Source organism: Chionomys nivalis, chromosome 2, assembly GCF_950005125.1.
Source record: "Chionomys nivalis chromosome 2, mChiNiv1.1, whole genome shotgun sequence".
Taxonomy (NCBI): Eukaryota; Metazoa; Chordata; class Mammalia; order Rodentia; family Cricetidae; genus Chionomys; species Chionomys nivalis.
The window spans coordinates 36,109,353-36,135,547 of record NC_080087.1 but is presented as its reverse complement, the minus strand read 5'-3'; the positions used below and the strand labels follow the sequence as shown (position 1 = coordinate 36,135,547).

The 26,195-nt window shown below is 43.4% G+C and overlaps 1 protein-coding gene across 4 annotated transcripts in view; it reads left to right on the top strand.

The window, feature by feature from the left end:
- The window catches only part of Akap7 (A-kinase anchoring protein 7), a 129,349-nt gene that overhangs the window by 48,617 nt on the left and 54,537 nt on the right, over positions 1-26,195 (top strand). For all 4 annotated transcript variants that reach the window (XM_057763014.1, XM_057763016.1, XM_057763017.1 and 1 more), the window contains one exon: positions 7,664-7,776. In XM_057763014.1, the coding sequence (XP_057618997.1) occupies positions 7,664-7,776 (113 nt within the window). The remainder of the gene's footprint in view (positions 1-7,663; positions 7,777-26,195) is intronic.

The window sequence follows — 26,195 nt, the reverse complement described above, 5'->3', positions numbered from 1 at the left end:
GAGGCATGGTGGCATGTTCCTGTAAGGCCAGCACTCTGTGTTCTTCCTGCAGACGTCCAGGCCAGCCTGATCTACACAATGCTTGGTCACAACAGCAGTAATGGTTCTCTCCCCCAAATAAAACGAAACGATCAGAAGCTTTTTAGAAATGTATAATCTAATAATGAATTTGCAGAGAAAGAAATAAAAAAAATCACAATCATAATAGCTTCACACAATCAAACAACAATGAAAAGAAAACACACACACACACACACACACACACACACAAGTAACCCCCAACCTAGGAGTAAACCTAACCAAGGAGTGAAGATACTAGAAGATTCAAAGACTTCTTATACTCATGGATCAGCAAAATTAATATTGTATAGCTTTTTAAAAATAAATGCTTAGCTGTAGATTCAGCACAATCCTCATCAAAATTCCAATGATATTCTTCACAGAACTAGGAAAAAAAATCCTGAAATTCCCTAAAACACAAAAGACCCCGCCCCCCCAGCCAAAGCAATCCTCAGCAGAAACAACACTGGTGGTGGCATTGCAATACTGATCTTAAAATCACTACAGAGTGGTAGGGGCAGAACCAGCAAGATCCATGCATAGAATGGACTCATAGCTCAGTAGCGTGGAATAGAGGATTAAGGAATCAAAACACACATAGCTATAATCACCTAATCTTTGAATAGGTACCAAAAACATATATTTGGGGAAAAGAGTGCCTCTTAAATATCTGGTGTTGGGAAAACTAGATAGGCACACGTGAAAGAGTACAGCTATATTCCTGATATGCTGTGCAAAATCAAAATGGATCAAAGCCCTTAGAGAAGATCTGGAATTCTGAAAGAGTAGAGGAAAATAAGGCAAAACATTTCAAGGTCTACGCATAGATCAGGGCTTTCTGAAAAGCGTTGCAGTAGCACAGAAAACAATCCCAACAACTGACAAGTGGCATTGAGTGAAATTAAAAAGCTTTTGTAGCAGGGCGATGGTGGCACACACCTTTAATCCCAGCACTCGGGAAGCAGAGGCAGGCAGATTTCTGTGAGTTCAAGGCCAGCCTGGTCTACAAGAGCTAGTTCCAGGACAGCCTCCAAAGCTACAGAGAAACCCTGTCTCGAAAAAAACCAAAGAAGAAAAAAAAAGCTTTTGTATAACAGGAACAGAAGTAATTGTGCTCAGTAGCTATCTTATAGAAGACAGAGTTTATTTGGACACATGGTTCTGGAGGGATGAGAGTCCTTCATGACAAGGAGAAATGGCAGCAGCTGGCATGGTTGCTAAAGCAGGAAGCTGCATGCTCATATTTTCAATGGCAAACATGTAGCAGAGAGAGAACTGGAAAAGGCCAAGTCTTTAAACTGTGGAAGTGCACTCTAGCAACACACTTTCTCCATGGAGGCTGTATCTCCTAAACCTCCCCAAACAGTGGCACCAGAACTAACTGTTGAAATAGATGAGCCTGTGGGGGACATGCTCATTCAGACTATCACAGGAATAGAATTTGTGTGACTGGAAGACACCGTCAGATAATATCCTATGTGCTTTGTGTGTGTGTGTGTGTGTGTGTATTTTTATTAGGTCCGTGGCTGTAAAGCTTGGCTCTAGGCTCCAAGGAGGCCTATATTAATAGGAAGAGACATTGTGTGGATATGTCTGCATATATACACATACCTGTATGTATACCTACACACAGATGTATATGTGTATAAAAATGAGTGTATTTGCAATTTTGCACAAAATTGGGGAAAGGAATTCTTTACCTATCTTAGCTGCCTCCTCGCAGAAGTGTTGTAATGTATAGGAAAGGTGGGAGAAGAGCTAGGAAGTGAGTGCTGGTCAGGGATACCGAGAGTTAGGCTTCCCCTAAGAGAGCATTGGCTGGACTGCTTCCATTCTTAGCGTGGTGTTTCTGTCGGCTCTAATTCCTAAGGTTCCAGTTACACTGTTCTCATAAAAACAGCCTTAGGAAATGTTCAAAGAGAAGAAAGGGAAATACGTGGTTTGCAAAAAAAAAAAAAAAAAAAAAAAGGTATATAATTCAAAATATAGGATTCTGTTAAAATCAGTTTAATAGTTTCCTTTGAAATAATGTTTATGGGCTGGAGAGGTAGCTCAGAGGTTAAGAGCACTGATTGCTCTTCCAAAGGTCCTAAGTTCAATTCCCAGCAACCACATGCTTGCTCACAACCATCTGTAGGGAGATCTGGTGCCCTCTTTTGGCCTGCAGACAGAACACTGTATGCATAATAAATAAATAAATCTTAAAAAAACAATGTTTAGTGACTTCCTTATTTTTAAGTATGAGTTTATTGCTGCCACACTTTTAAAGAATTCATTTTAATAAAACCTATATGAAGATACATATGTAAAATCTAAAAAAATGAAGCTCTTTTTTTTTTAGGTTTATCAAAGTGTTTATTAAATGGTTCTAATTTTAGCAAGGGCTTCTAGTCTCTTAAAAATGTATTTAAACATTTGATTGCATTTGTTTTTGTGCATATGTGCATGCGGAGGACAACCTGCAGGAGTCTGTTGTCGCCTTCCACCACATGTTTGGACTCTGGTTGCCAACACTTTCCCTGAGACATCTTACCACCCCACAAAACATATTTCAAACAAATTGTTCTTAGGCAACTCTTTTCACCTTTATCTCTGAGATAAATTATATTATTTAGGAAGCACCCAGAGTTGACGTTTGAAGGATGCCTGATGTATTTGTTGTGTGATTTTCAATTTAGTGCTTGAGGGAATTTCTATGTTACATTGGAGGAATTGACAGCCTCTTTAATTATTCATGAGCTCCCCTCCAGAGTAAAAGTTAACACAGATGAAAAATGACGTGTAATTTTTACATTAGTGGAAAATTTATCTCAAAAGTGATGTATGTATAATCACTACCCAAAACTCAGGCTAAGCAATAGATTATGCTGTTATTAGAAACCAGATCAGTACCCCTCAGAAAGAAGACATTGCTTTCCCCGTTTCTATAAACCTAGAAAATGTACTATACAGAGAAGACACTAATGAAGTTAAATGTGCTCTGTGACAAATATTTAAGAGTATTGTGAATAAATATCACCAATGATTTTAGGCCAAGAGAGTAATCAAAGAAGTTATGTCAAAATCAGATGTAAGTAAAACCAGTAAATTCAAACATGTTTCTTTAGATGCACTTGATTGTTATTCAAATAATGTAATATGTAAAAATCTAATGCAGGTAGCAAAGAGTGGCTCAGATGCCTCCTGTCTCTGTGTGGACTGTTAGAATCCTTTTTTCCACTGCAGTTCCTGGTGATTCACAGAACCAGGAGTCCTGTGTATTGGACACTTGCCCTCAGAAGCTACTGTACCTATGCGCTGGGGGTATGTGCTCAGTAAATATAACCAGCAAATGGCGTTGTGTGTCCACATCTTTCTGCTGGATCTGTTCCCTGGGTGATAATTTTTCTAAGTGATAATTCTTTACTATTTAAAGATTGAGATCCAAATTTTCAAATTATACCTTAATCCTATGGGTCAAACCTTAGGAATTTAGTACAGTAGCCCACCCAGGTAGGGTTAAGCCATAGGATTTTGTCAATGTTCAAGTAGTTTTGATTTAAGAAAATAACACCTTATGTATTCAGCCTAATAGTTCATCTTTGATTAGTCTTCTAACAGCCAAGAATGTGTCAGTGTAGAAATGACCAAAGTGAAATTGCAGTAAAGGATAGTATGTGTGGTGAATATAGATTGCTTGCTTCATGACGTGCCGGATTCTGGGCTTTCTGTTCGGCTGCCCTTTGTATGGTTCCTCTAAACCCCATGCCTGGTCAGATGCCCTCTGGCTTCGGTGGGCCAGCTGTGGCACCCGGTGGTCAGGAGAAGAGACTTTGACTATCTTGGGCTCCATAGACCTTGGAGCATCTTCTTGACTTCATAGCCTTCCACGCTCCCTAGCCTCTCCGAAGTTCTTATGTGAACTCCTTCCCTGCTTAGCCAGCCAAGGTTGCAGTCTCTGCTCTCAGCTAACGGGCACTGATTTCCCAGCCATTTAGTGTTTTGTTGTATTTTTGTTGTATACTCTTTACTTCTGTAGAAGATGGAAGAAAAGCCATGTGATGGCAATAGCTAGCAGAAGGGTTTTTATACATGTCTCAAATTCACATAACATAATCAGGATATGTGTCACAGCATACACTGGCATTTAGAAAGCATTTGAAAAGCAAACGACCACAATAAGGGTGTCAGTACACAGCAGGACAGCCTGAGGTCGTGACTGAAGCTTCTCCTCCTGCCTCCTCTTGCTTGTCCCCGTCCACCCTGCTTCCCCCAGTGATCCAAATGAGAAACAGAGAAAGAGTAGAGATAGAGATAGTGGTTTCGACAGCAATGCACAGTAATCAGTTTTTTTTCTGTGCCTCATGTTAAGAGAAGATACAATTGTAGATGTAGTAGAGGCCAAGCAAAAGTGTGACTTCTCCCTGCCATCCTTTTGTGACCAAACTTCAGAAAACCACAGAGGCCGGAGCCTCTGATCCCTGGAGAAATGTACTAAGGCAGAAGTCAGAGTTCCCTGTACTCCCAGCTGTCAATGGAGAGGAAATGAAGGTATGATCACATATCCTGGTCCAGGTGGCCCCATAGTGAGTGTTCTGCCCCTCCCGCCTCAGTTCATAATACTTTGCTTCTTCCCTGTGCTCAAGAGTTGCAGGAAGGCAGTGAAGGACCTCAGGCAGTCTTGTTGCTGCTCTCTATACTGGGCTGGGAGGGACAGACACTGTAGAAAGTCCTTGTGTAAGGGAATAAGGGAGGATCTAGCGTTGTTACACCATGTAGAGATATGTTACATTTGTTTATGCTGCATTTGCTTACAATGTAAAGATGCATTGCTTTGCCAAACTAAGGCACCTGATGGGTCTAATAAAGAGGTGAATGGCCAATAGTTAGGCCATTGGTGGGATTGGTGGGACTTGTGGTCAGAGAGAATGAGTAGGAGGGAGAATCTAGGTTCAAGAGGAGAGAAGAGAGAATGAGGGAGAAGAAGAGGGAGACACCTGGGCCCAGGCAGCCACCACCCAAATGCTAAGTAGGACATACAGAATGAAAGAAAGGTAAAAATCTCTAAGGCAAAATGCAGATGAAGAGAAACAGGTTAAAATAAGTTATAAGAGCTAGTGGGACAAGCATAAGATAAGGCCAAGCATCCAGAACTATTAAGTCTCGGCATCATAATTTGATAGCTGGTTGGTGGCACAAAAGAAAGCCGGTTACAGACTAGCTTCAGAAATCAGATGTGATGCAGGTCTCTGTGGATCCCACATGGAGACTAAAGAGCCAGAAGCTTTCTGCCCAACCCCCACGCAACGTATTATGACAGTCTGTGAGTTTTCAACAAAAATACAGTCTAGGGAAGAAGTGCTCTTAGAATCGTCTGGAATTTCAGAATGCTTACTCTAGTCAAAATGTAAATGAGTGAAGACAGTTATTGTCACATAGAAATTTTTCTTGCTGAGCCTCCATCCCTAATTTCTTCATTATGCTTAGAATAAAATCTAAAGACTTTAGATCCCAGCACTTGGGATGTGGCATTAGTGAACGTGTCTGTGTGGTTTTGTAGTGAGGTGATTATTCAGGTGTTTCTGTCCTGAAACTCTGCTATTCTCTCTGAATTATAGCCATAGTCTTTCACATGGGCCTATTATTACAGTGAAGTCCTTTATTTTCTTAGCAAAGATGATATGTATCTGTTTATTTTAAGTTCTCTGGCCAAAAAACTGAACTCTTACACTAACATCCAGGAGGGTGTTTCTATGCCAGACTCTGTTTTTAATCCAGATAATTTTGCTTCTATTCATCATTCATGATTTCTGGTCTCCAACCGAAATTGGGGTCTACAGCTTATGCGTACAATTGACTCTAGTATTGCATAGAAAAATCCTTCATTTTTTGCATTTATTTGTGTGTGTGTCTACATGTGCTTGTCACAGCACACATGTGAAGGACAAAGGACAACTTGCAGCAGTCAGTTCTCTCTAAGCTTGGTGACATCTTGCTGGCCCAACATTTTTCATTTTTAAGGAGTTCTGTCTGAGGACTGTGGAGGGAAACATGACTAGAGTAGAAGTTAGGCCAATGCCACCCCACTTCCTTCTCCACTGCTGTAAGAGAAAAGCTGTCTTGAGCACGGGCTCATGAGGGAGATGTGCATGTGTGTGCATGCCAATGCATGTGCCCACGTACCCACATGTAGAGTCCAGAAGAGATGGGTGACTTACCCCGTCACACTCCATCTTATTCTCTTGAAACAGGGACTGTCTTGAACCTGGAACTTGTTATTTTAAGGCTCAGCTGATTGATTTCCTTTTCTGGTTGACCCTCTTGCTTCGGCTCCCACCCCCATAACAGAGGTGAAAGCCTTGCTGGACTCCTGTGGGTGCTGGGGATCCAAGCTTGGGTCTTTATGCTTGGGAATCAAGTGCTCTTACCCACTGAACCATCTCCTCTGCACTGCTTTTTGGAGTTCACCTTTATTCTTTGAATTTACTTAGTTGTATCAACCCTCCCTCACTTTTGGATAAAGATAAACTGGAAAGGTGTTTATGAACAGTCATTCAAGAGTATGAGTTTTCCATACATGGGGCAAGGAATTCCAGGTTCCTGTTTGCATGTTCTAGCATGTGACTTGTCAGTGTGGGAAACTCTAATTCTTTTTGTTAGCTGTGTAATAGTCTTTCCAGTATGGTTGTATGGTAATTTACCAGCCATATCTTTATTGGTGGAGATTATGTACAGTCTGTACTCATTCAGGATACTGTTACAGTATTTTCTATGTAGAATTTTATGTACCAGTATTTTTTCCTTTGTGTTCTTAAAGTGGAATTGCTAGTTCAGGATGCTCTATAGTTCATGTCTTCATAGTCACTGGAGAGATCAGTGTTGTGGTACTTCCACTACCTCTGTCCCCCTCATCCCTCTCTCTTGGTATTTGACCCCTTCCCTCTGAGTCTCCCTTCTTCTTTAAAGACACATCCATTTCCTTACTATCTTCTTTGTCCCCTCACAGTCCCTTTTCTGCTTTCATGTCTAATGAGCTCCTCCTTGAGGATAGCCCATCAGACAAATGGAAAAGGAAGCATTTCTGACTCTTGTAAACGCTGCCGCTGCTCCCTCCAGTGCTCAGTAATGCATGCTTCCCAGTGCCAGGCATTTTCCTGGCACAAAGGTCCAGTACAGCTTTAGACTGAGTATTCTGGGGAATGCTCTGTAGGTCCCCAGAGTGTGGCCTTGATGTGGGTTTCACGCCCAAGTACTCTGCTCTCTGAACTCAGCTGTCTTGATCTCTTTTTGCTCACCCTGGAAAGCTGATGGGCCAGCTGCATCTGGGGTTCTCCTCTTGTATACCCGAGGTTTTAAACTGTAACAATCAAAAGGCTTAGCCCACAGTGTTTGTTCTTTATTTTATAGTGTGTGTGTGTGTGTGTAGTGCTTGCTTGTGAGTATGTGGCTGCACACAGGTGAGGCCAGAGCAGGATGTTCGATGTCTTTCTCAATTACCTTCCTGCAACATGGTCTCTCACTGAAGTGTATTTCAGCTGGAGTAGCTGGCTGGCAGCTTCTCAGCCCTTCAATAACTAACGATAACTATGCATTACAGGAGCATTTGTGCTCTTATTTTCTTCAGAGACTGCACAAAGAATATTTCAAGAAAAAGGTATCCTGGCAGGAGAAAGCAGAAGTTTTAAGCCTCACTTGACCTTTATGAAACTGTCAAAAGCACCAGTGCTCAGGAAGCAGGTGAGTGCACATTTGTATCATTGGACTTATTTTCCAGGGCACCCAGGCTTTAGCATGGTTGCGAGTGTGACGTTTTGTATTTTTGGCACCCTAACCTCCCTGTTCCTGGGACTTCAGGTCAATTCATTTCTAATCCAAGGGTGCTAAGGATCTCAATGCTCCTAGGAGGCTATTACAGCCGTGCCTGATTGCTGCCCGGCTGTGGTTTGCGCACTGACACCCCTGACGGCTGCTGCTTCTTTTGCGATTCCTCCCAGGAGGAGCCTGTAGATGGCGCCAGAGGTCAGTTGTTCTGCTTTCTTGCTTCCGCCTCCTTCAGCTTCCAGGGCTTCCTGCGCCAGCCTCTATTCACTTGCTGCCTATTGCAGTCCTCTGTTCTAGCCCGCGTTGAGGGATGCTCTGGGGCTCTACTTTTTGTAGGCTTTTCAGGGATTCCAAAAGACAGCTTTGCGCTTCCAATAATCGCTTCCACTCAGGGCCTGGAACAAGGATACCACAGACTGGATGTTAAAGTATCCGTGGGACACCCCTACCCTGAGTACTTTTCCATAAGGTTGGGTAACAGTGACAAGCTAAGACTAGTGTCTTTGAACTTCCTTTAGCTATGGTGGTTTTACCCCTACACGCACACACGCACGCATGCACGCACGCATGCACTCACGCATGCACTCACGCACGCATGCACGCACGAACGCATGCATGCATTCACGTTTTCTTGATTTCTCCATTTCAGCCCAGGGTTTCTTATGTCACTTGCTGGCCTCTGTTATACCAGACTATCTGAGATAAGCATGCAGATCAGTGTCCACTGCCTGCTCCTCATTCTCTCTGCTCCTTTTAAGGCTCATTTGCAGCTCTATAAATGAAGGCCGTGCTTGTTACTAAGTATAACCTGCTCCCTGCCAGTTTAGCTCTCAGAGTTCTTTTTGTTCTTTAAAACGTGTTTGGCTGATCTATCCTGTGCTTTCAAGCTTTCTACACACTATTGTTAAAGATTCCCTCAAAGAGATATCTTGTATAATTTTGCTATCTATTTTTAAAAAGTCGCCAGTATCTACATGAGGCCTGGTTGTAAGATATGCTAGGGGAAATGATTATTGTACGTGACAGTGTTTGAAGCCTGCAGAGTTTGTAGACTGACCGTTCACTTCTTCACTCATTGTCTCTCTTGTTTTGCTTGCAATGGATTGCCTTCTCCCAAGTGGCTTCCCATTTAATCCCAGAGTGGCAAATCAGTGGTGAAGGTAATTCCCCTAATTCACAATGTTACTTTGCCTTGACAATATTAGTTTACGACGGGAGCACCCAGTGACACTTACCAAAGGGATGCGGAAATGTTCCAGGATCTCGATTTCACCTTCCAGACTGTTCTTGTGTGCTTTCTGGGCACTTCGCTGCACAGAACTGAGTTCCTCCCATTAGAGGACAAGGACTTGAGACTCAGAAGGTTTACCTGCCTTCAAGGAGGTCACATCCTTGAGTTTCAAAGTCCCAACTCTGTGTCTAAGAACCTATCTCATTCTCAGTCTCCTGTTCGTCCTGCTCACCAGCCAACTTCCATTCACTCACATTCATTTCTATATATGAGGAGCATCTGTTAGAGATTATGATTCCATAAATATTTATTTGGTATCTGTTGCATGCCAGGGATTGACTGCTTAAGTCTGAATTGGTAATCAAAATGGAAAGTTCCTGCTGGAATGGTATACAGACTTGAAATCAAATTGCATTCTGTAGAGATTAGAAGATTTAATCTATTGAAAGATTTTTATTAAATCTATCTAAAAAAATCACAATAGACTCTGTCTTCTCCACCCAGGAGATATAACAAGATCCCCAGTAAATGCCTGAAGCCACAGATAATATTAATCACGCTATATGTTGTTTTCTCATATGTGTGCTTATTCACTTAAATGATAAGTGTACTATGGCTTATCTTTGGCCTAGCAAATGCCAGCATTACTATGCACTTTGGGGCTATTATTATGTAGAGGTACGAATTAAATGTGAGCACTGTGCTGTGTGGTCTGTTAGCTGATGTGGTTACCAGTGGCTAACAGGAGGGTCCTGTGTTCTGATAGCTGATGTGGTTACCTAGTGGCTAACAGGAGGGTCCTGTGGTCTGATAGCTGATATGGTTACCGAGTGGCTAACAGGAGGGTCCTGTGGTCTGATAGCTGATGTGGTTACCAGTGGCTAACAGGAGGGTCCTGTGGTCTGATAGCTGATGTGGTTACCAAGTGGCTAACAGGAGGGTCCTGTGATCTTAACCATGTTAAACTAAATGAAAAATTCAAAGTTGGAGCTGTAACAATTTATTTAGGAAGTTAAATATCTCATTAAGATCATGGGCAGAGCCTGGTGCTGGCCCTGAGTGCTCCAGGAGTGCTCCAGGTTGCCCCAGGAGTGCCCCTCAAGAGTTCCCATGAAGATTCTCAGTGGTGGTCAGTTTGGGGTAGAGAAGTCTCTAGGGCTCTGGGGTCCTGTTCCCAGAAGGATACGTGTTTATAGGTTGCATGCACTAAAAGTCACCAACACCAAATGGGGAGCTGGAAGTTCTGTGTGTTAGGTTTGGAAGTTTGGAAATACAGAAACTCTCCCTTGAGTCTCCTGGTGTGGAGATTCCCCTGCACCAACAGAGCTGAGTGAGGTGAAGGACAGATTTGGGAAGCCGAAGGCTTTCCCTGGAAATTGCATACTTTACTAACAAGAGGAGAAATTTATTCAGTGTACATGTGAGTTTTGCTTATTTTTTATTTCACGATATTGTACTGGGTATATTGATACTGTGAAAATGAACTATTCTGATGGTCACTGTGCTGTGTAATTAAAAAAAAAACAAACAAATTTGGCCTCAGAACATCTGAGTAAATTACTCTGTGACCTCGTAAGTGCAGGGTGTTGTGTTTTCCCCGCTGCTGTCTGACATGCTGTCTGACTGTAGTATGTGTATCTCTGTGCTTTTCATAATGAGTCTTGTTGGATTTAAATTTCTCATAATGACCTCCTGCTTCTGTGAATTAAACTGGGAAACCTGCAGGGTTAGACGTGTATGCTAACACTTGGTGGCAGAAGAAGATCACTTTCAATCACACAGGGAGGGTCTCAGTGCACATCTGGATTCCTCGAGGCATAAATATGATCTCCTCCTGCACGGATCCATTGTTTTTAAATACACCTTCTTTTCTGAGCTCCAAAGTCCCTGGATTTATGGTTTTTCTAATTTACTAATATAGCATTTACTCTAATGCAGGTTTGGCTTTTTTAACTGGTACTGAAGCGTGTCCCTACCAGATGTTTGACTAAAAACCACAGATTTCTCTTTAGCCCCACACTCTATCTAAAGCAGAAGGCCTGAAATCTGACCCTCCTTGCGAGTCTACCTGTCTCCTTTGCTGTGTCTAAGGGCACAGAGGTAAATTAATATTTTCTCTCGAGTCACCATGAATTTTTGCAGAGTCTTCATGGCCTCCATGAAGACCAGGCCCTCACCCACAAGTGGCAGAAGTAAACATCTCAGGGACAACTACCTTGTCCCCTCAAATAGTAAGGACCACTTTGTAGAACTTGAGCTGGGACAGTAACTGTGACGAAGACTGCTTGATTATGCATACCCTTTACCTCCTGCCCCAAATGCTTTATTTATTTAAAACTAAAGCACATGTCAGTACTCCAAGAAAGACCTTGGATTAGCGGATGCCTTTATCTGTTCCTCTTCCCTTGTGACCATATTGAAGAAAGCTCTCGGGTCTTCAACATTACTTGTCTATTAATTACAGCCCATGGGTCTTTGCCATAAAAACTAATTACAGTTCCTTCCTGCAGCAGCTTTTCACAGAATCAGAGAGTGTCTGACATTAGAATAAAAGCATGAAAGAAACAGCCTTCCTGTGGTTGCTCTCGGTCAGCGTTGCTCTGTGCACAGGAACGGGTGAGGCACATGGGGGTGACGATCAGGAGGAGAGCAGTGAAGATGTGGGACAACCATGGTTTCCCTGCCAGTGAGCACCGGAAGAGGGTAGATGAGTGAAAGTGGAAATGCTGTTTGAAGTGGACGGGTGGAGAAACCCCAGTCCTTGGAGTCTTTGGTGATTCACGATACTGAGCCAGGATCGGAATAAAAATGTTGTATAGCACACTGACTGAACCAGACACTTCCTCTCCATGCCTCCCTCCCTGCAACCGCCGACACCATCTTGCTTCTCCTTCCACCCTTTCTGACCCCTGTACTTATCTCTCTATCTTTGTACAATCATATTTTTGTATCTTTCCACGTTACCAGTCTATCTGATTGCACATTTTCTCAAATTTTTGTAGTTTGCCTGGTGTGATTTGATTGCTGTGTGTGTGTGTGTGATATGTTTGTGGCAGGTTTATGCAGCCTGCTTGGCCTTTCACAGAGCCGTGGATGATCTTGAACTTCTGAACATTTCGCCATGGCTCTGAGTATTGGGACTGTAGGTCTCTACCAGCCTTCCTGAGCTGCGGTGTATGCTAGGTGTATGCCTTGTGTATGCTAGGAAAGCACTCCAACCAACCTTCAGCCCCGCCCAGTGGTGGCTGTCCATAACCGTTTATAAATAAGACACCAAAACTACTACTTTTTGAGGGGAAATCTCTGTAATAAATTTGAAGGAACATCAATTATCTTGTTTTATTTCTGTCATATAGCCCCAGAAAAATCACATTGTCTTTTCTGTATTTAATCATAGGGGAAAGTGAGTCTTTGCTCTTGTTCTGAAATATCTACTTGGTAAGCACTTTTGCAAATGGTCTGATTTCATTTTATATAGAATGGTTTTTGTTTTGGTTTGAACCTCCAGCTGGCTTCCTTGTATGTATAGAAGGAGAAAGACAAGGAAATGCCTTCAAGTTCTAGGAAGGTAGAGGTGATTTAGAAACCTCTCGACAGCACACATAACAATGGGGACCATGGAGAAGTAGCACACACAATGACACAGAATCTCTTTGGTATTCCTGGCTGGCTGAGAACTCACTGTGTAGACCGGGCTGGCTTCGAACTTGTAAGGACCTCCCATCTCTGCCTTCACAGTGTTGGAGTTACAGGTGCATGCAGCCGTGGCCACTGTATACACTGCATTCTTACTCAAGCTAAGAGGTGGAGAATTAATACAGATTCCAAATCACGTACATGTCTGCTGAGAATCAGTGAGGACCAGGAGGATCTGTGTGTGAAGCCTCCTTTGGGTGGGGAAGCAACCCTGATGGTGGAAGATGAGGGTCACTACAAATTCCCACTGCAGAGGAAGAAGGCATGAAGCGTATGGGAGGATCCCAGAAGCCTCCTAGAGCCATCACCTCCAGAAAGGGAGGAAGCCCCTCCAGCCACAGTGCAGGACTCACGGATGGTAGGGAGGGTAGATTTTCTGATATGAGGAACAGGATGAGTGTAGATGGAGCTGTGGGCAGGCCTGCTTTTCGTCCCACCCGGCTCCCCGCATGGCTAGCTTTACACCCGAAATAACAACACACAAACTGTATTCATTTAAACACTGCCTGGCCCGTTATATCTAGCCTCTTCTTGGCTAACTCTCATATCTTGCTTAACCCATATCTAATAATCTGTGTAGCACCTCGAGGTGGTGGCTTACCGGGAAGATTCTAGTGTATGTCCATCTTGGGCTGGAGCTTCATCGCATCTAACCCAGAGAGGAGAGGCATGGCGATTGTCTCACTTCCCTCTTCCTCCCAGCATTCTGTTCTGTCTACTCCACCCACCTAAGGGCTGTTTCTTTATTAACCTTCCTCCATCAGATGGGTAAGCTTCCCAGATCTGTAGCAGAGGAGGAGGAAGTTCTCCAGTTCTCTGTCAGAAAACCGAGAGACAGCACAGCTCCAGTTCTACCCAGTTCCTTAAAGACCAGACATAAACTGTCTGATAACTGTCCACAAAACAAGATGGAATAGCCCACTTTGTTCTTTTTTTTTTCTCTTTTTTGGGGTCTACAGATTACCTTTGTTAAGCTTTACTCCAAGCATCCACTCCAGATAAGCTCAAGACACTGAATCCTTGAAGCCAATGCTAATGGCTTACTTATGTACCATTCTTAGTTGTTTTTGAGCCATTTTTACATCAGTAAGTAGGTTAAAAACAAATCTTGATGACCTTTTAACTCTAAACATCCAATGAAGTCCAATGCCATGTGGAATCATAATTTCTCATGACGTGCTCTGCATGCCCTGTGTCAGAATGTCACTGACTGCACCAAGTGCATTGTTGTGTTCTCTTCACTTGCAGTTTTACACATTGGGCTGCCGTGTTGTCTGTTTCCATATACATGTCTAGTGATTGGAAGTGGTATGTGAAAAAGTAAACCTACCAGAATGCAAACTTTGAACCTCTCTGTACATCTTTAGGAATCATGAAACTGTTGAAAGTTTTCTGCGTCAGAATCAGCCAGAAAGTCTTTCTACAACATCAAAATTCACTGAATAGCAATATATTCACAGGCTTTGCAGGTTTCATTGGATACAGTTTGTCACATGATCTTAATTCCCCTTGTCAGCTAGTTGTTGGAAAACTAGTTTTAGTCGGAAAGACCTGGATAAATCCAGACCCCTCTAGCAGAAAAAATAGAGCCAAAAATCTAAGCAGGAAGAGAAGAGCCAAAAATCTAGGTTAGCCGGTCCAGTGACTCTGTTTTAGGAACTAGCTGAAGATAAAGTTGAGAATAATCTTGAGAAACAGGGAGTTACCCCCTTGTGATTATCACTGGTATTTTCGGAATTTTCCAATGATGCCCTCCCTAACCCCTTTGAATTACTGGGTTGTGGTTTTTTCCCTTGAATGCCCCTTTTCTCAGCTACTTGGGGTCGAACTCTCTTCCCCTGTGTGGGAAATGAGTCTCGGCCCCAGTGCACTGGCTCCTGTCCTGTCAATAAACCTCGTGTGATTGCAGCAAGGATGTCTCTCGTGAGTTCCTGGGGGGTCGTGTTATCCCGAGACTTGAGTGAGAGTCTCCTCGCTCCAGAGGTCTTTCAAGTCCAGTCTTAATTACTGATATTAACACTTAATTCACACATATCAAATTCTATCTGTATATTGTAGAATAAAGTTTTTATACACTGTAAATATTTGTCACTAGGATTGGTTTAATAAAAGACTGAATGGCTGCCAGGTGGTGGCGGCGCACGCCTTTATTCCCAGTACTTGGGAGGCAGAGGCAGGTGGGTCTCTGAGTTTGAGGCCAGCCTGGTCTACAAGAGCTAGTTCCAGGACAGGCTTCAATGCTACAGAGAAACCCTGTCTCAAAAAACAAAACAAAACAAAACAAAAAACACAAAAAACCCAAACAAACAAACAAAAATAATGGCCAGTATCTAGGGGGAGAGAAGCAGGGAGCTGATACAGAGGCAGATACAGGTCTCCTTAGTAATTAGGTTGATGAACCCAATTGAATTGTTGTTGAAAACTCAGCCAGAGTGTAAAGTCATGCTGAAGTTGGGTGTCAGAGTTGAGTTGAACTGCAAAGGTGAGATGTAGGACTGGAGAGGCTACAGAGATGAAGGGCAGGATGGGAGAATGGGGGGGATGAGCAGCAGTGTCAGTAGTGGGGTTGGACTGAGTTGTAGCCTGGAGGACAGTTGGAAGCTCTTTGCCAGTCAGGCCCTTGACACACCCCAGGTGGTCACATGACTTCTCAGCCTTAGGTCTTTTCATGGAGTCTAGGTGAGGGTCTGACGTTTGATAAATTATGTTAGGGTAATGCTGGCCTTCCTGTCACCTGGCAGGATGAACCCAGACAGTAGCCTGTCCCTTTAAGAGACAAGCTCCGCCCACCCTCAATTACTCCCTTTCCTGTAGATGGAAGGAGGGGTGTCCCGCCACCCGGCTAGCTTTACACCCAAAATAATTACACGGAAACTGTATTCTTTTAAACACTGCTTGGCCCATTAGCTCTAGCCTCTTACTGGCTAACTCTCACATCTTGATTAACCCATTTCTATTAATGAGTGTAGCACCACAAGGTGGTGGCTTACCGGGAAGGATCTTAACCTGCGTCCATCTTGGAGAGGAGAGCTATAGCGTCTGCCTCACTGCCTTCTTCCTCCCAGCATTCAGTTCTGTTTACTCTGCCTACCTAATTTTCTGTACTATCAAAGGGCCATGGCAGTTTCTTTATTAACCAATGAAAGTAACACATAGACAGATGGACTCTCCTCCATCACTTTCCAGGCAAGGTTTTTCTCTCTTTGCCAGTGTTCTGAAGAGACAGCTCTCTGTCTCTCTCCTCCCTTCCCCCCTCTCCCCTTCCTCCTCTCTCTTTCTCTCCCTTCCTCTCCTCTAGACCCCATTTTAATAAAACTTCACACCCCATCTCCCTTCGCATGACGTGTTCTCTTTCCTGCGCATGGTCCCCCACCCACAGTGGAACCTGCCAGGGTCACTCGGGCCAAATCTTTCAAATTTCTCTCCTATTTTTCTGATATGGTTTTAATATGTCCTTTTGCTCATATGGCCTCCATCTACTAAGCTGTGGGTGATGGCTTCTTACTTTTAGGCCTATGTGCACTATGTCTTATGTCAGTGAGTGCCTCATGGGTGGTACTGGGTAGGTGTTTGTTGGTGTCTAGAAAATGCTGCTTGTCAAATGGAGTTGCCCTGGGCGTGATATAACTTGAAAACCAGTGTTTCACACAATGTGGAGTAAGTTAGAGCAGGGCATAGCATGATGGCCACAGAAGTATGGGGGATGGTAAATGGAAAGCTATTTTAAGGAAAGAGTCTAAGAATTGGCTAATCAGTACCAGGATTATGACTGATTCCTTGTGGGTCCTGATTGGATTAGAGAGAAATAACACAATCTAATATTAAATCTTCAGAGTGAAGTGGAGATGTAAAACAAGTGTTTTCAGAGCATTTTTCTGGAAATTTCCCTCAGGATGTCTTCTGGTTTTGAAGAATTATGTGATAGAGCAGATGTCAACAATGATGTGTTAAATAAAGTAAATTGACTCTTAGGAGCTTGCCGTTCAGCCATTTATTGAATGTCACGTGTTTACAACAGGTTCGTTAGCACATGTCATGGGTTAAGATGGCTCTGCTTGTTGTCATTACATAGCACCTCCACTGAGCTCCCTTCAGCTGGGACTTTGTTGTCTTATGCAGAAAGAAGAGAATCGAAGGGTTCTTAACCTCTGAACGATTCTTAAACCTCTAAGTGCAAGCGTCATTCCTGGTCATGTTTTATTGTCCCAAGCAAATCTCGTGGTCTTTTGTGAGTTCACAGAGCTTGATGGCTCACCGTGCAGGGAATATTTTGAGCAACTGTAAAGTCATTTTCAAATTATTCTTCAAATCTGTTTGACCATCAAGTCCTGTTTTCTCTGAGCATTTTATAGCTCTAGTGTTTGGTAGAATGTCATTTAAGAATTTAAAAAGTATGGTGTTTATGTGTGCATGTGTGTGCATGCAGTTCTGCTAAACAAGGCAGCTCAGTTTCTGTGGTTTCACTTGACTTACAGTTGCAGAGTTAGAGCCCATGACTGTCACAGAGGAGAGCGTAGCAGCAGGCATGCAAGCATGGTGAAGCATGGTGCCGAGGTAGTAGCTGAAAGCTTATATCTTGATCTACAAGCACGAGGCAGAGAGAAGAGGTAGCTGGGAATAGTGCCAGCTTTTGAACCCTCAAAGCCCGCCTTTCCCCAGAGATATAACTCTTCCAGCAAGGCCACACCTCCTACTGTTTCTCAAATAGTTACACCAACTTGGGAGCAAGCACTTAAATATATGAGCCTATTGGGGCCATTCTCACGGACACACTATCACTTGTGTGCATGTGTGTTTATGTGTGTATGTGGGGGGAGCATGCATGTTTGTGTTCGTGCATATGGAGGCCAGAGTATAGGCTTGGGTGTTATCTTTAGAAATGCCATCCACTTCCCTTGAGACAGAGTCTCTCATTGGTCTGGAATTTACCATTAGGTTAGACTGACTGCCCACTGAGCCCGAGGAGAGCCTAACCCAACTGGAAAAACAACTCAAGTGCAGACAAAATGGAACTGGGGATGGAAGTTAGTATAAATCCGAATTTTAGGAGAAATTAGTTACCATGAATTCTAGAGTCCAGCATAGTTTCCATGCAGTCCTGAAGGGAGGAGGCTTCATGCCACAAAACATGCGCTCACCACAGCAAGGGGCATACACAGCATTAGGGAAGAATCAATGTCAAAAAGTATTTTTTTTCCAGATTTTGCTATGATTCAGTGAGCCTTTAGCAGTGATTAGTTTAGATTTTTCCCAATAGGCTGAGACTTTCTGGAAGTCTCTGAACTCAAACATCATAGGATAGCAGAGAGCTGTGCCCATAGGGATAAATGCCAGAGAAACTTGCTGGCGTGGTCCTGCAAGAAAAAGTAAGGCAGTGAGCAGGGTACATTTGTGCTGGGGGATCAGCTAGCCCAGCTTTGTCTGGCTTGGAGTTTGCTCTGGCATCTCCAGCTCGTGTTCACCAACAGCATCCCTCTGAGGCCAGGCTGCTGGTGATGTCCACAAGGCTTTGGGTCAAGGGTCTAAATGTGCTTTGAACTTCTTGTACCTGGAGCTCCCGTGCCTTCCCTGGTGTCCCTCTGGAGTCACCTTCCCAACTGTGGGTTAGCAGCCTGTGGCCCCTCAGGATTCTCTGCGCATGGCTAGTGCTGTACTGAAGGATGCTCTATCTGTGTCACATGTCACAGAGCAGAGGAATGCTTCAAACCCAAGCATCCCCAGGAGTGCTGCCACTCAGGGCGTCAATTTAAGACAGGTCACCTGCTCAGTCTGGGAGGCAAGAGTGACGGTAGGTTAGGCTTAACTGAGATGGTGTTTCTGAACGATTTACTCAGTAATATTTGAAACCATAGACAGTTCTAGTTTAAATCTACTTTTTAAAATAGAATTTTAGAACTTGCATTAAAAAGATATAATAGCAAAGTATTCAAGCTCATTAGAATTGCCTATGTTTGCTTTAACTTTTATTTATTTATTTATTTATTTATTTATTTATTTATTTATTTATTATGTATACAATATTCTGTCTGTGTATATGTCTACAGACCAGAAGAGGGCACCAGACCTCATTACAGATGGTTGTGAGCCACCATGTGGTTGCCCGGAATTGAACTCAGGACCTTTGGAAGAGCAGGCAATGCTCTTAACCACTGAGCCATCTCTCCAGCCCTGCTTTAACTTTTTAAAATCTAAATGTTCTGCTTCAAATTTTACCATGTGTGACAGGAAACATTTTTTTTTCCATGAAAAGCCATTTTCAGGGATTTTGGAATGTGCATCATCTGGGAGTTAATTGCATTTTCCTAATCAAGGCTAAAAGACAAAATGGAATCTTATACTCTTGTAGGGAACTGGCAAGCCTACAGTGGGTGAATGGTGGGTGGAGGAAGAAGAGCATCTATGGCCAGAAAACTAATAGAAGTCCCATGTAAGCAAAGCAGCTGAAGTTATTTGTGTGGTAGTCAGTTTTATCACTGCAGTGATTGGGCAGCCTCACCAGCCAACCAACTGCTGTTAATTATAATTATCCACACAATGAGAGAAACACTGCTTTCCTTGAGAGCCCCCTCCCGATGGGAGGAGAAATGAAGGTTGAAACACGGAAGTATAATTAGTTTACCTTGGAATTATATTTCCACTCCTAAATAGATGAGCCAATTTATTGTCATGATTCACTGGAGTCTTATTCTATGAAAAGTGATACTTTGAAAACAGAACAATAGGTCCTGGGAGATGGCTCAGCAGGTCACATGCTTGTGCAAGTGTGAGGACTGAGTTAAGTCCCCAGCACTGTGTTAGAAGGCCTGGCCTGGCACAGCTGTAATCCTGGCACTAGATAACAACTCTTGGCTACCAGGGTCCTAGTTTTGTTCTTGAAACCAACCTGACAACAGCACTTTTAAACTGTTCGTAAAATCTATAGCACCATGTTGAAGGCCTTATCGTGACATAATTTTCACACTGTCCTTAGGCCGATGGCCAGAACATAAACTGTCTTCTCTCCTCCCAGCTGAATTTGATTGTCATAATTGGTTTCATAACTTCATTTAGAGCAGAGCTTTTCTCTTGTCCATAGTGCCAGGTTGAGGCTCCAGCGCCTGTCCAAGAGACTGTTCTGTTGCCCCCCCCCCCCCCCCCCCGGTGCTCACACTTTTAGCATTCAGTTCTCCTTGTGTAAAACCCTTCCATCCTCTTGAGTTACATACACCTTGCATCTCTGGCTTCTTCACTTGCTCTGACATTCAGGAAACCCTGAACCAAATTAAGTCAGGGCTGGGAAATGGCCACCTGGAAAGAATCGGGATGGATGGGGGTACCCTGCATACCTCACCGCACATAAGCTTCCTGGCAGGAGCCTGCAGTGTACAGAATGAGGAGAAGGCAGACATAGGCACAGTGGGTCAGGCGTGGCTAGACTAGTCTTCTGCAAGGCCATGCTCACATGCTCACATGCCGGGTACCGACAGTTTATGGAATTTCTTCAACTCTAACCTCCTATGATGGTAATTCCTTCTGTCTGAGTTTTTCTTTTCTTACTAAGTACATTTTACAGTGCCCTGTAGGTAAAATGAAATGATTCTTTATTTTTATAATCTTTAAAGGAAAAGTGAATGTGGAAATTATTGATGGGCCCTCATAACATTTTTATTGTGCCTTTTAAAAAGCAATATGTAATCTGATTTTCAAAGATACACACCAACACCGAGTACCTTAGAACACATATGTAACATGGGTAATTATGTCTGGAGTGGAGAAGGGGACAATTAACAGTTAGACATTGAAATTTAGAATGTGGATGAAAGAAAGGTTACAATACATGTTGAAAATAAGCTAATCTTAAATAGCAGTCTGGGTCATGTTAAAAGGAAAGTCTTTGGATACATTTCTTGTTTGACCTAGAGAAAAACATTTATTTTTAAGTTGGTTTCAGGACTTCACCCAACTTCATATGTTTAATGGCTGTTCCATATTTAACTACTATTTCCTCCCCATACCAAACTTCATTTTGTTTACTGTGCTATTTAGGGAATATTTCCAACCAAATATGATGAAAAAGCCCAATGCATCAAGTGCTTTCGCTCCTGGCTCTTAGGACAGGCAGTGTACATCTGCACGCCATCAGTTGTCACCCAGATCTTGGAGAGCTAGGCTGCTGGAGCCCTTCCTCTGTCAGACTGGGGCTTCTGACCTAAACGCACAGAGAGAATTCTCCTGCAGAATTGGAGCAGGATGCGTTAGCTGAAGTAAGACATTCTGTTGAGATGGATCCTGATGAAGGGAGCGATGGGGGAGGAGAAGAATGGTGACGGGTGCGAGTCTGGGAAACTGATAGTTCCTAAGAGGGGAAGGGGGGGAGAGCACTGAGTACACAGAACAGGGTGTGCTGCGATTTGTTTCTGATCTTTCTTGCGTAATTACAAGGTATCAAAAGTGATGTCTGTAGATGCATTTGAATTATTTGTCAGTGTGCACTGCTTTCTGTGTGCACTCTGGATACTCCCCTCTCATTTAAACTGTGTCTATGCTAAAGTTAGACCTGTGTTATGGTTTCTGTCTATAGGAATCTAATTTGAATGAATTGTTCTGTACTCTGAACTTCTGACCCATAAGTACAGAATGTATTTTGTCACCATATAGCTATATTGCAATATGTAGGCCACTGTCACAGTACCAGGTAAATATGATGTGTTGAGATTTTTTGCATTACCTATTTCTAGTCTTCTGTAGATCACTTACCTGTTCAGGTCCTGGACATTTTTTTTTCTTTTTTTTTTTTTTTTTTGGTTTTTCGAGGCAGGGTTTCTCTGTGGCTTTGGAGCCTGTCCTGGAACTAGCTCTGTAGACCAGGCTGGTCTCGAACTCAGAGAGATCCACCTGCCTCTGCCTCCCAAGGGTCCTGGACATTTTTTAAGTTAATGTTGGAAATGTTGGAAAGCAGATTAGCAGGGAATGTTATCATACTGGAAGAGGGACACATTAGAACAGGTTATAAGTCTACAGAGCATCCATGCTGAGGACTTTTTATGGAGGCATATTATTTTTAGTGTTTAGAAATGAATGGGTAAGTTGGTCACTCCAGAACGCGCACCAAAGAGCAAACAAAGCCTTAGGGAGACGAATATGAGGTAGGTGTTAAGAAAAATCTTAATACGAGCTGCTCTGCCGACACAAAGAACTCCAATTAAATCAGATTAGACTAAATTAAATGCCCGTGTTTAATAAATGGCACACTCCTGGGTGGCCAGGAGCATGGCAAGGGGAAGACAGAGGGAGTGCACATGCAAACCCAAAACCACGTCTCTCCCCACCCCCACAAGCCTAAATACTCTGTGGGCAAAGTCAGTGCTTGGCAGGCTGGGAGTTGGAGTCCAAGCGCTTAGCAGGCTGGGAGTTGGAGTCCAAGAGCTTGGCAGGCCTGGGTGACACTTCCAACTCAATATTACAGTAGGCTGCAGCATGCTTCCATCCAGGCGACCACAGGGCTGCTCCAACCCAAGAAAACAGCGGAGGTTCATCCTGGGAAGTGGTTGATTCCAGCTGTCCTATGGCAGTCGTTCTTGGATGCCTACATTATAGGGCCTCTGTTTTGTTTCTTGGTTTACAAAGCCATGTGAAAGCATAATCCCCAGGCCTCTGGTCCATAGCATATGGTCTGTCTTGGTAGGGGAAACTGAGATCGGCTAAGAGGATGAAGCATGAGCATGCATGAGAAGAAAATGTGCAGGAGATGAGGGCACCTTAGTGTTCCGTCATGGATTGTGTCATGCCTGCAATGGTGAGAATGTGCACCCCAGTGACCTGTTAACCCCATGACTAACATGGCCAGGCCCATATAAAAGAGCCTCAGTCACTATAAATGTGAGTGACAGCCAAGTACCTCCCTTCTGATCGATGCTGGGACCAGGAAGCATGATGCTTTTTTCCTGGTGATTTTGTAGTGACTTTTCCCATTAGGATTTGTATAACCTTCCTTAGGGACCGTTTTCCTTGCCGCTGGATGCCACCGAGGAGCACGGGGCTCCTCTCAGGGTGTTAGGACAGAGAAAGGGAGATGCCAGTAGTGGGTCAAGACCCTGTACCTCTAAGCAGCTATTTCTGCCGTTACTTCCCGAATGTGTGATATTGTATATAATATAAGTGGAGACGGTCTGTGTTTCTTTCCTTAAAGAGCTGAGGTCAGACAGGCAGGAGTGCTAAAAGCAAGTTAATAAATAGAGGGATCATGGAGAAGGCATGCCTGACATACCCCAACTATGTAAATATTCAGGCTTAAAATAAAATAAGCAATTGAGAACTATTATGTGTTCAAGAAACCATTACCCTGAACTCTGGCAATCTCTGCTGGCATTTTACTTATTTGGATATTTACAACAAGAAAGGGATTCTCTTAAGGGACTCGATCATTTGCATATCTTTTCTGTGCTTAAACAACATCTGAGTTCTTTTAAAAATATGTATTTTTATTATTTTTACTTACGTGTGTGTACATGCATGTGTGCATGTGTGTGTCCATGTGAATAAATGAGAATGTATGTGACTGCCCACAGCAGCCAGAAAAGGGGGACAAGTCCCTTGGAATGGTAGTTAGAAGAGGTCAAGAGTCATCAACATGGGTGCCGGGAACCAAACTAGCTCCTCTGGAAGGAGGAGCAAGTGGCCTTAAGCGCTGATCTATCTCGCCAGCCCCTAGAAATTCTTTCACCCTCTTGTTCCTATTCATAGTGAATGAGAATCATTACTGTGTGCATATAGTTATCACTTGATCTAATAATATCAATGCAGCTTATTAAAGGCTGCCATTTTAGAATGCTAGAGGCTCCCAAACTAATTTTGACATTGTCTTGATTGCATACAACTGTTTCTCAAGAATGATTAACAGTCTTAGGATTTTAATGTCTTGAATAAATAGCATAGAGCTCAGGCATCATTCTGCTCTTTTTAGTTTGTTTGTGTTTTTTACTTGTCCTGATGGCTGGCTCTGTGTGTCCCTCGTAAGTGACTAGTTCTCTGTGGCATAGCTTCCTTATCCGGGATAATAATTGTTCTAATGTCAAAGGCTACTTTTTCTTTGTTTATTATGTAGTTTTAAACTTTCTTTTTTATTTTTTTTTGTGTCTTTCACGTCATGCATCACAATCCCCCCATCTCCTGTCCCCTTGCTTCTGCCCTGTGCCCCGCAACGCCTCCCACCCCCAATAAAATTTAAGATATAAAAGGAAAAAAGAAAAAAAGGAAAATCTCCTCACAGAAGCTGCAGTGTGACACAATGAGTCACAAAACAAATCCCTTCATCTATACATCTTTACATGCAGGTGTTCATCTTGAAGAGTCATTGGTTTGGTTCAAGACCCCTGGTCTCCACTACACTGTCAACACTGGGCCCTCACTGGGACTCTTCCTGAGCATCCTGTTGTTCTGTTGCTGTCCTGTGTTGGGAAGATCCTATAGTGCTGGGTCCACAGGACTGTACCTGCCCCGCAACCTGTGTTCTAGCAGATCACAGATGGGGTGGCTGCTGGGCTGGGCTGGCACATAACCCTGGCTCTGGGCCTAGGTAGTTGTGGGTGAGCCTGCCAGCTCTCCCCTGTATTCACCATCAGGGTGAACTCTCCAGCAGTATCCTGGCTAGTTCACCCCTTGCAGCCATGAGTAATGGCTGCGGCCAATTCTGCCCCTTTCACACCCTCAGGGTGAGCTCTCCCACACCTACACCTTCAGGGCCAGCTCTACTGTGTAGCCCAGTCAAGGTGGAGGGGCCACTCTTCTGAGTACAGCAACTGAGGAGGGACAGGAATAGCTCCCCTGCTCTTATGACCTTAGGACCAGCTCGCCCATCTGAGGGTGGGGGTTTCTCCTCCATTCATGCCCCCTCCTGACAGGTGAATAAAAGGACAGCTTTCCCATTTGCCTTCTCAGGCTTTGGTGAGGGGGAGAATCTCTGCTGCCCTCGCTGCCACTGACAGATGAGTAATGGGGACAGCTCTCCCCTTTGCCTCAAGTGTTGATGGGTGGGGGAGGGGGAAAGACAGGTAGGGAGTACTCTCCCTACCCATGTCAAAGGCTACTTTTTGAGTTCATATTTTCTACTACTGCTAGGTGACGGGAGGCACCATTGTTTGCAGATTGATCTAAAATAATAAAGCAGCAGCATTTTTTTTCTGTTTTCATCACTCCTTATGTTTCCACTTGTAAATTTATTGACAGGTACTAGTAGGCATGATGTCAGGGCCTTGGTCAAGGAGGAAATGGGTATGGTTGGTGGAGGACTAACTACATTGCCTGACCCATAGCGAAAGAAGAAAAGACAGCAAGGCCATTTTTGCCCAGGGTGGTTGTGTTTGCTGGATCCAGAATTCCCTCACTGGTCCTGAGCCAGTAACTGGGGCCATGAAGACACATGTCTTCTCATGGCAGTCACAAGCTAGGGTGAACCTGAGCTTGCTCGGATGTTCTGAATGGAAGAAGCTGAGGAGGTACCAGGGACCAGCAAGTGGTTCCTCTCAAGGTGCACATGCAACAAAGGGGTAAACATCAGAAACTGTAGCTACAGTAAGAGGGGCGGGGTGATGGGGGATTTTAAACCGAGCTTTCCTTCAAATCCTTATGGTAATTTTAATGTCTTTATAATTTTGAGTTTTTTTATATATATAATATATGTATGTATGTATTTAACAATCCAGCCTTCTTCTCCCACTCCTGAGAAGTATAGTTGCCATGGTTGCCTTTTAACCAGCCAATGCCAAAAGGATTGGACTAGTTTGGTTTGGCCTCTTGATTTACATTCTTAGCTTTGGTTTGTGTCAGGATTTTTTTAAATTGTCACATGTATTTCTATGAAAGCTCATTGTATCCAGGAATAAGCTGTTGAAAAACATAGCAGAGACCCTGAAGGTTAAGCTTGTTGTCAGTAGGACAAAGCCCTCCTTTGTTTTATCTGCAGACTGTGTAAATTGTGATTATTATAACAAAGAACAATAAGAAGTTACCATCTGTTACAAACAATCTCTTAACCTTCCTAATAAAATGACTGTTTCGTTGTTCTGAACACGATCACTTTGTCACAGATTGTGAGCTAATGTGAATTTTCACATTCCACTTCCCTAACTGTATTAAAGACAGATCTAGATGTTCGGTAATCTGAGTCTGAACACCCTGTGGCACATTTAAATTATGCATATCATTGAGTTGATGTAAATGATGTTGTGCGTGCTTCCAGAGTAAATAATCTCCATTATTTATCTTCAGATTCAGCCATCAGATAATTCTAAATGCACTTGCCAGGCTCTCTTGGCATCTCTGAGGAATTGGCTGTTTGGGTGCCAAGCTGCAATCTAGTGAAATGGCTCACAGCTTCACAGCACGCTGCATGCACCAAAGGCCAACAAATGACTTTGACCATCACTAATCA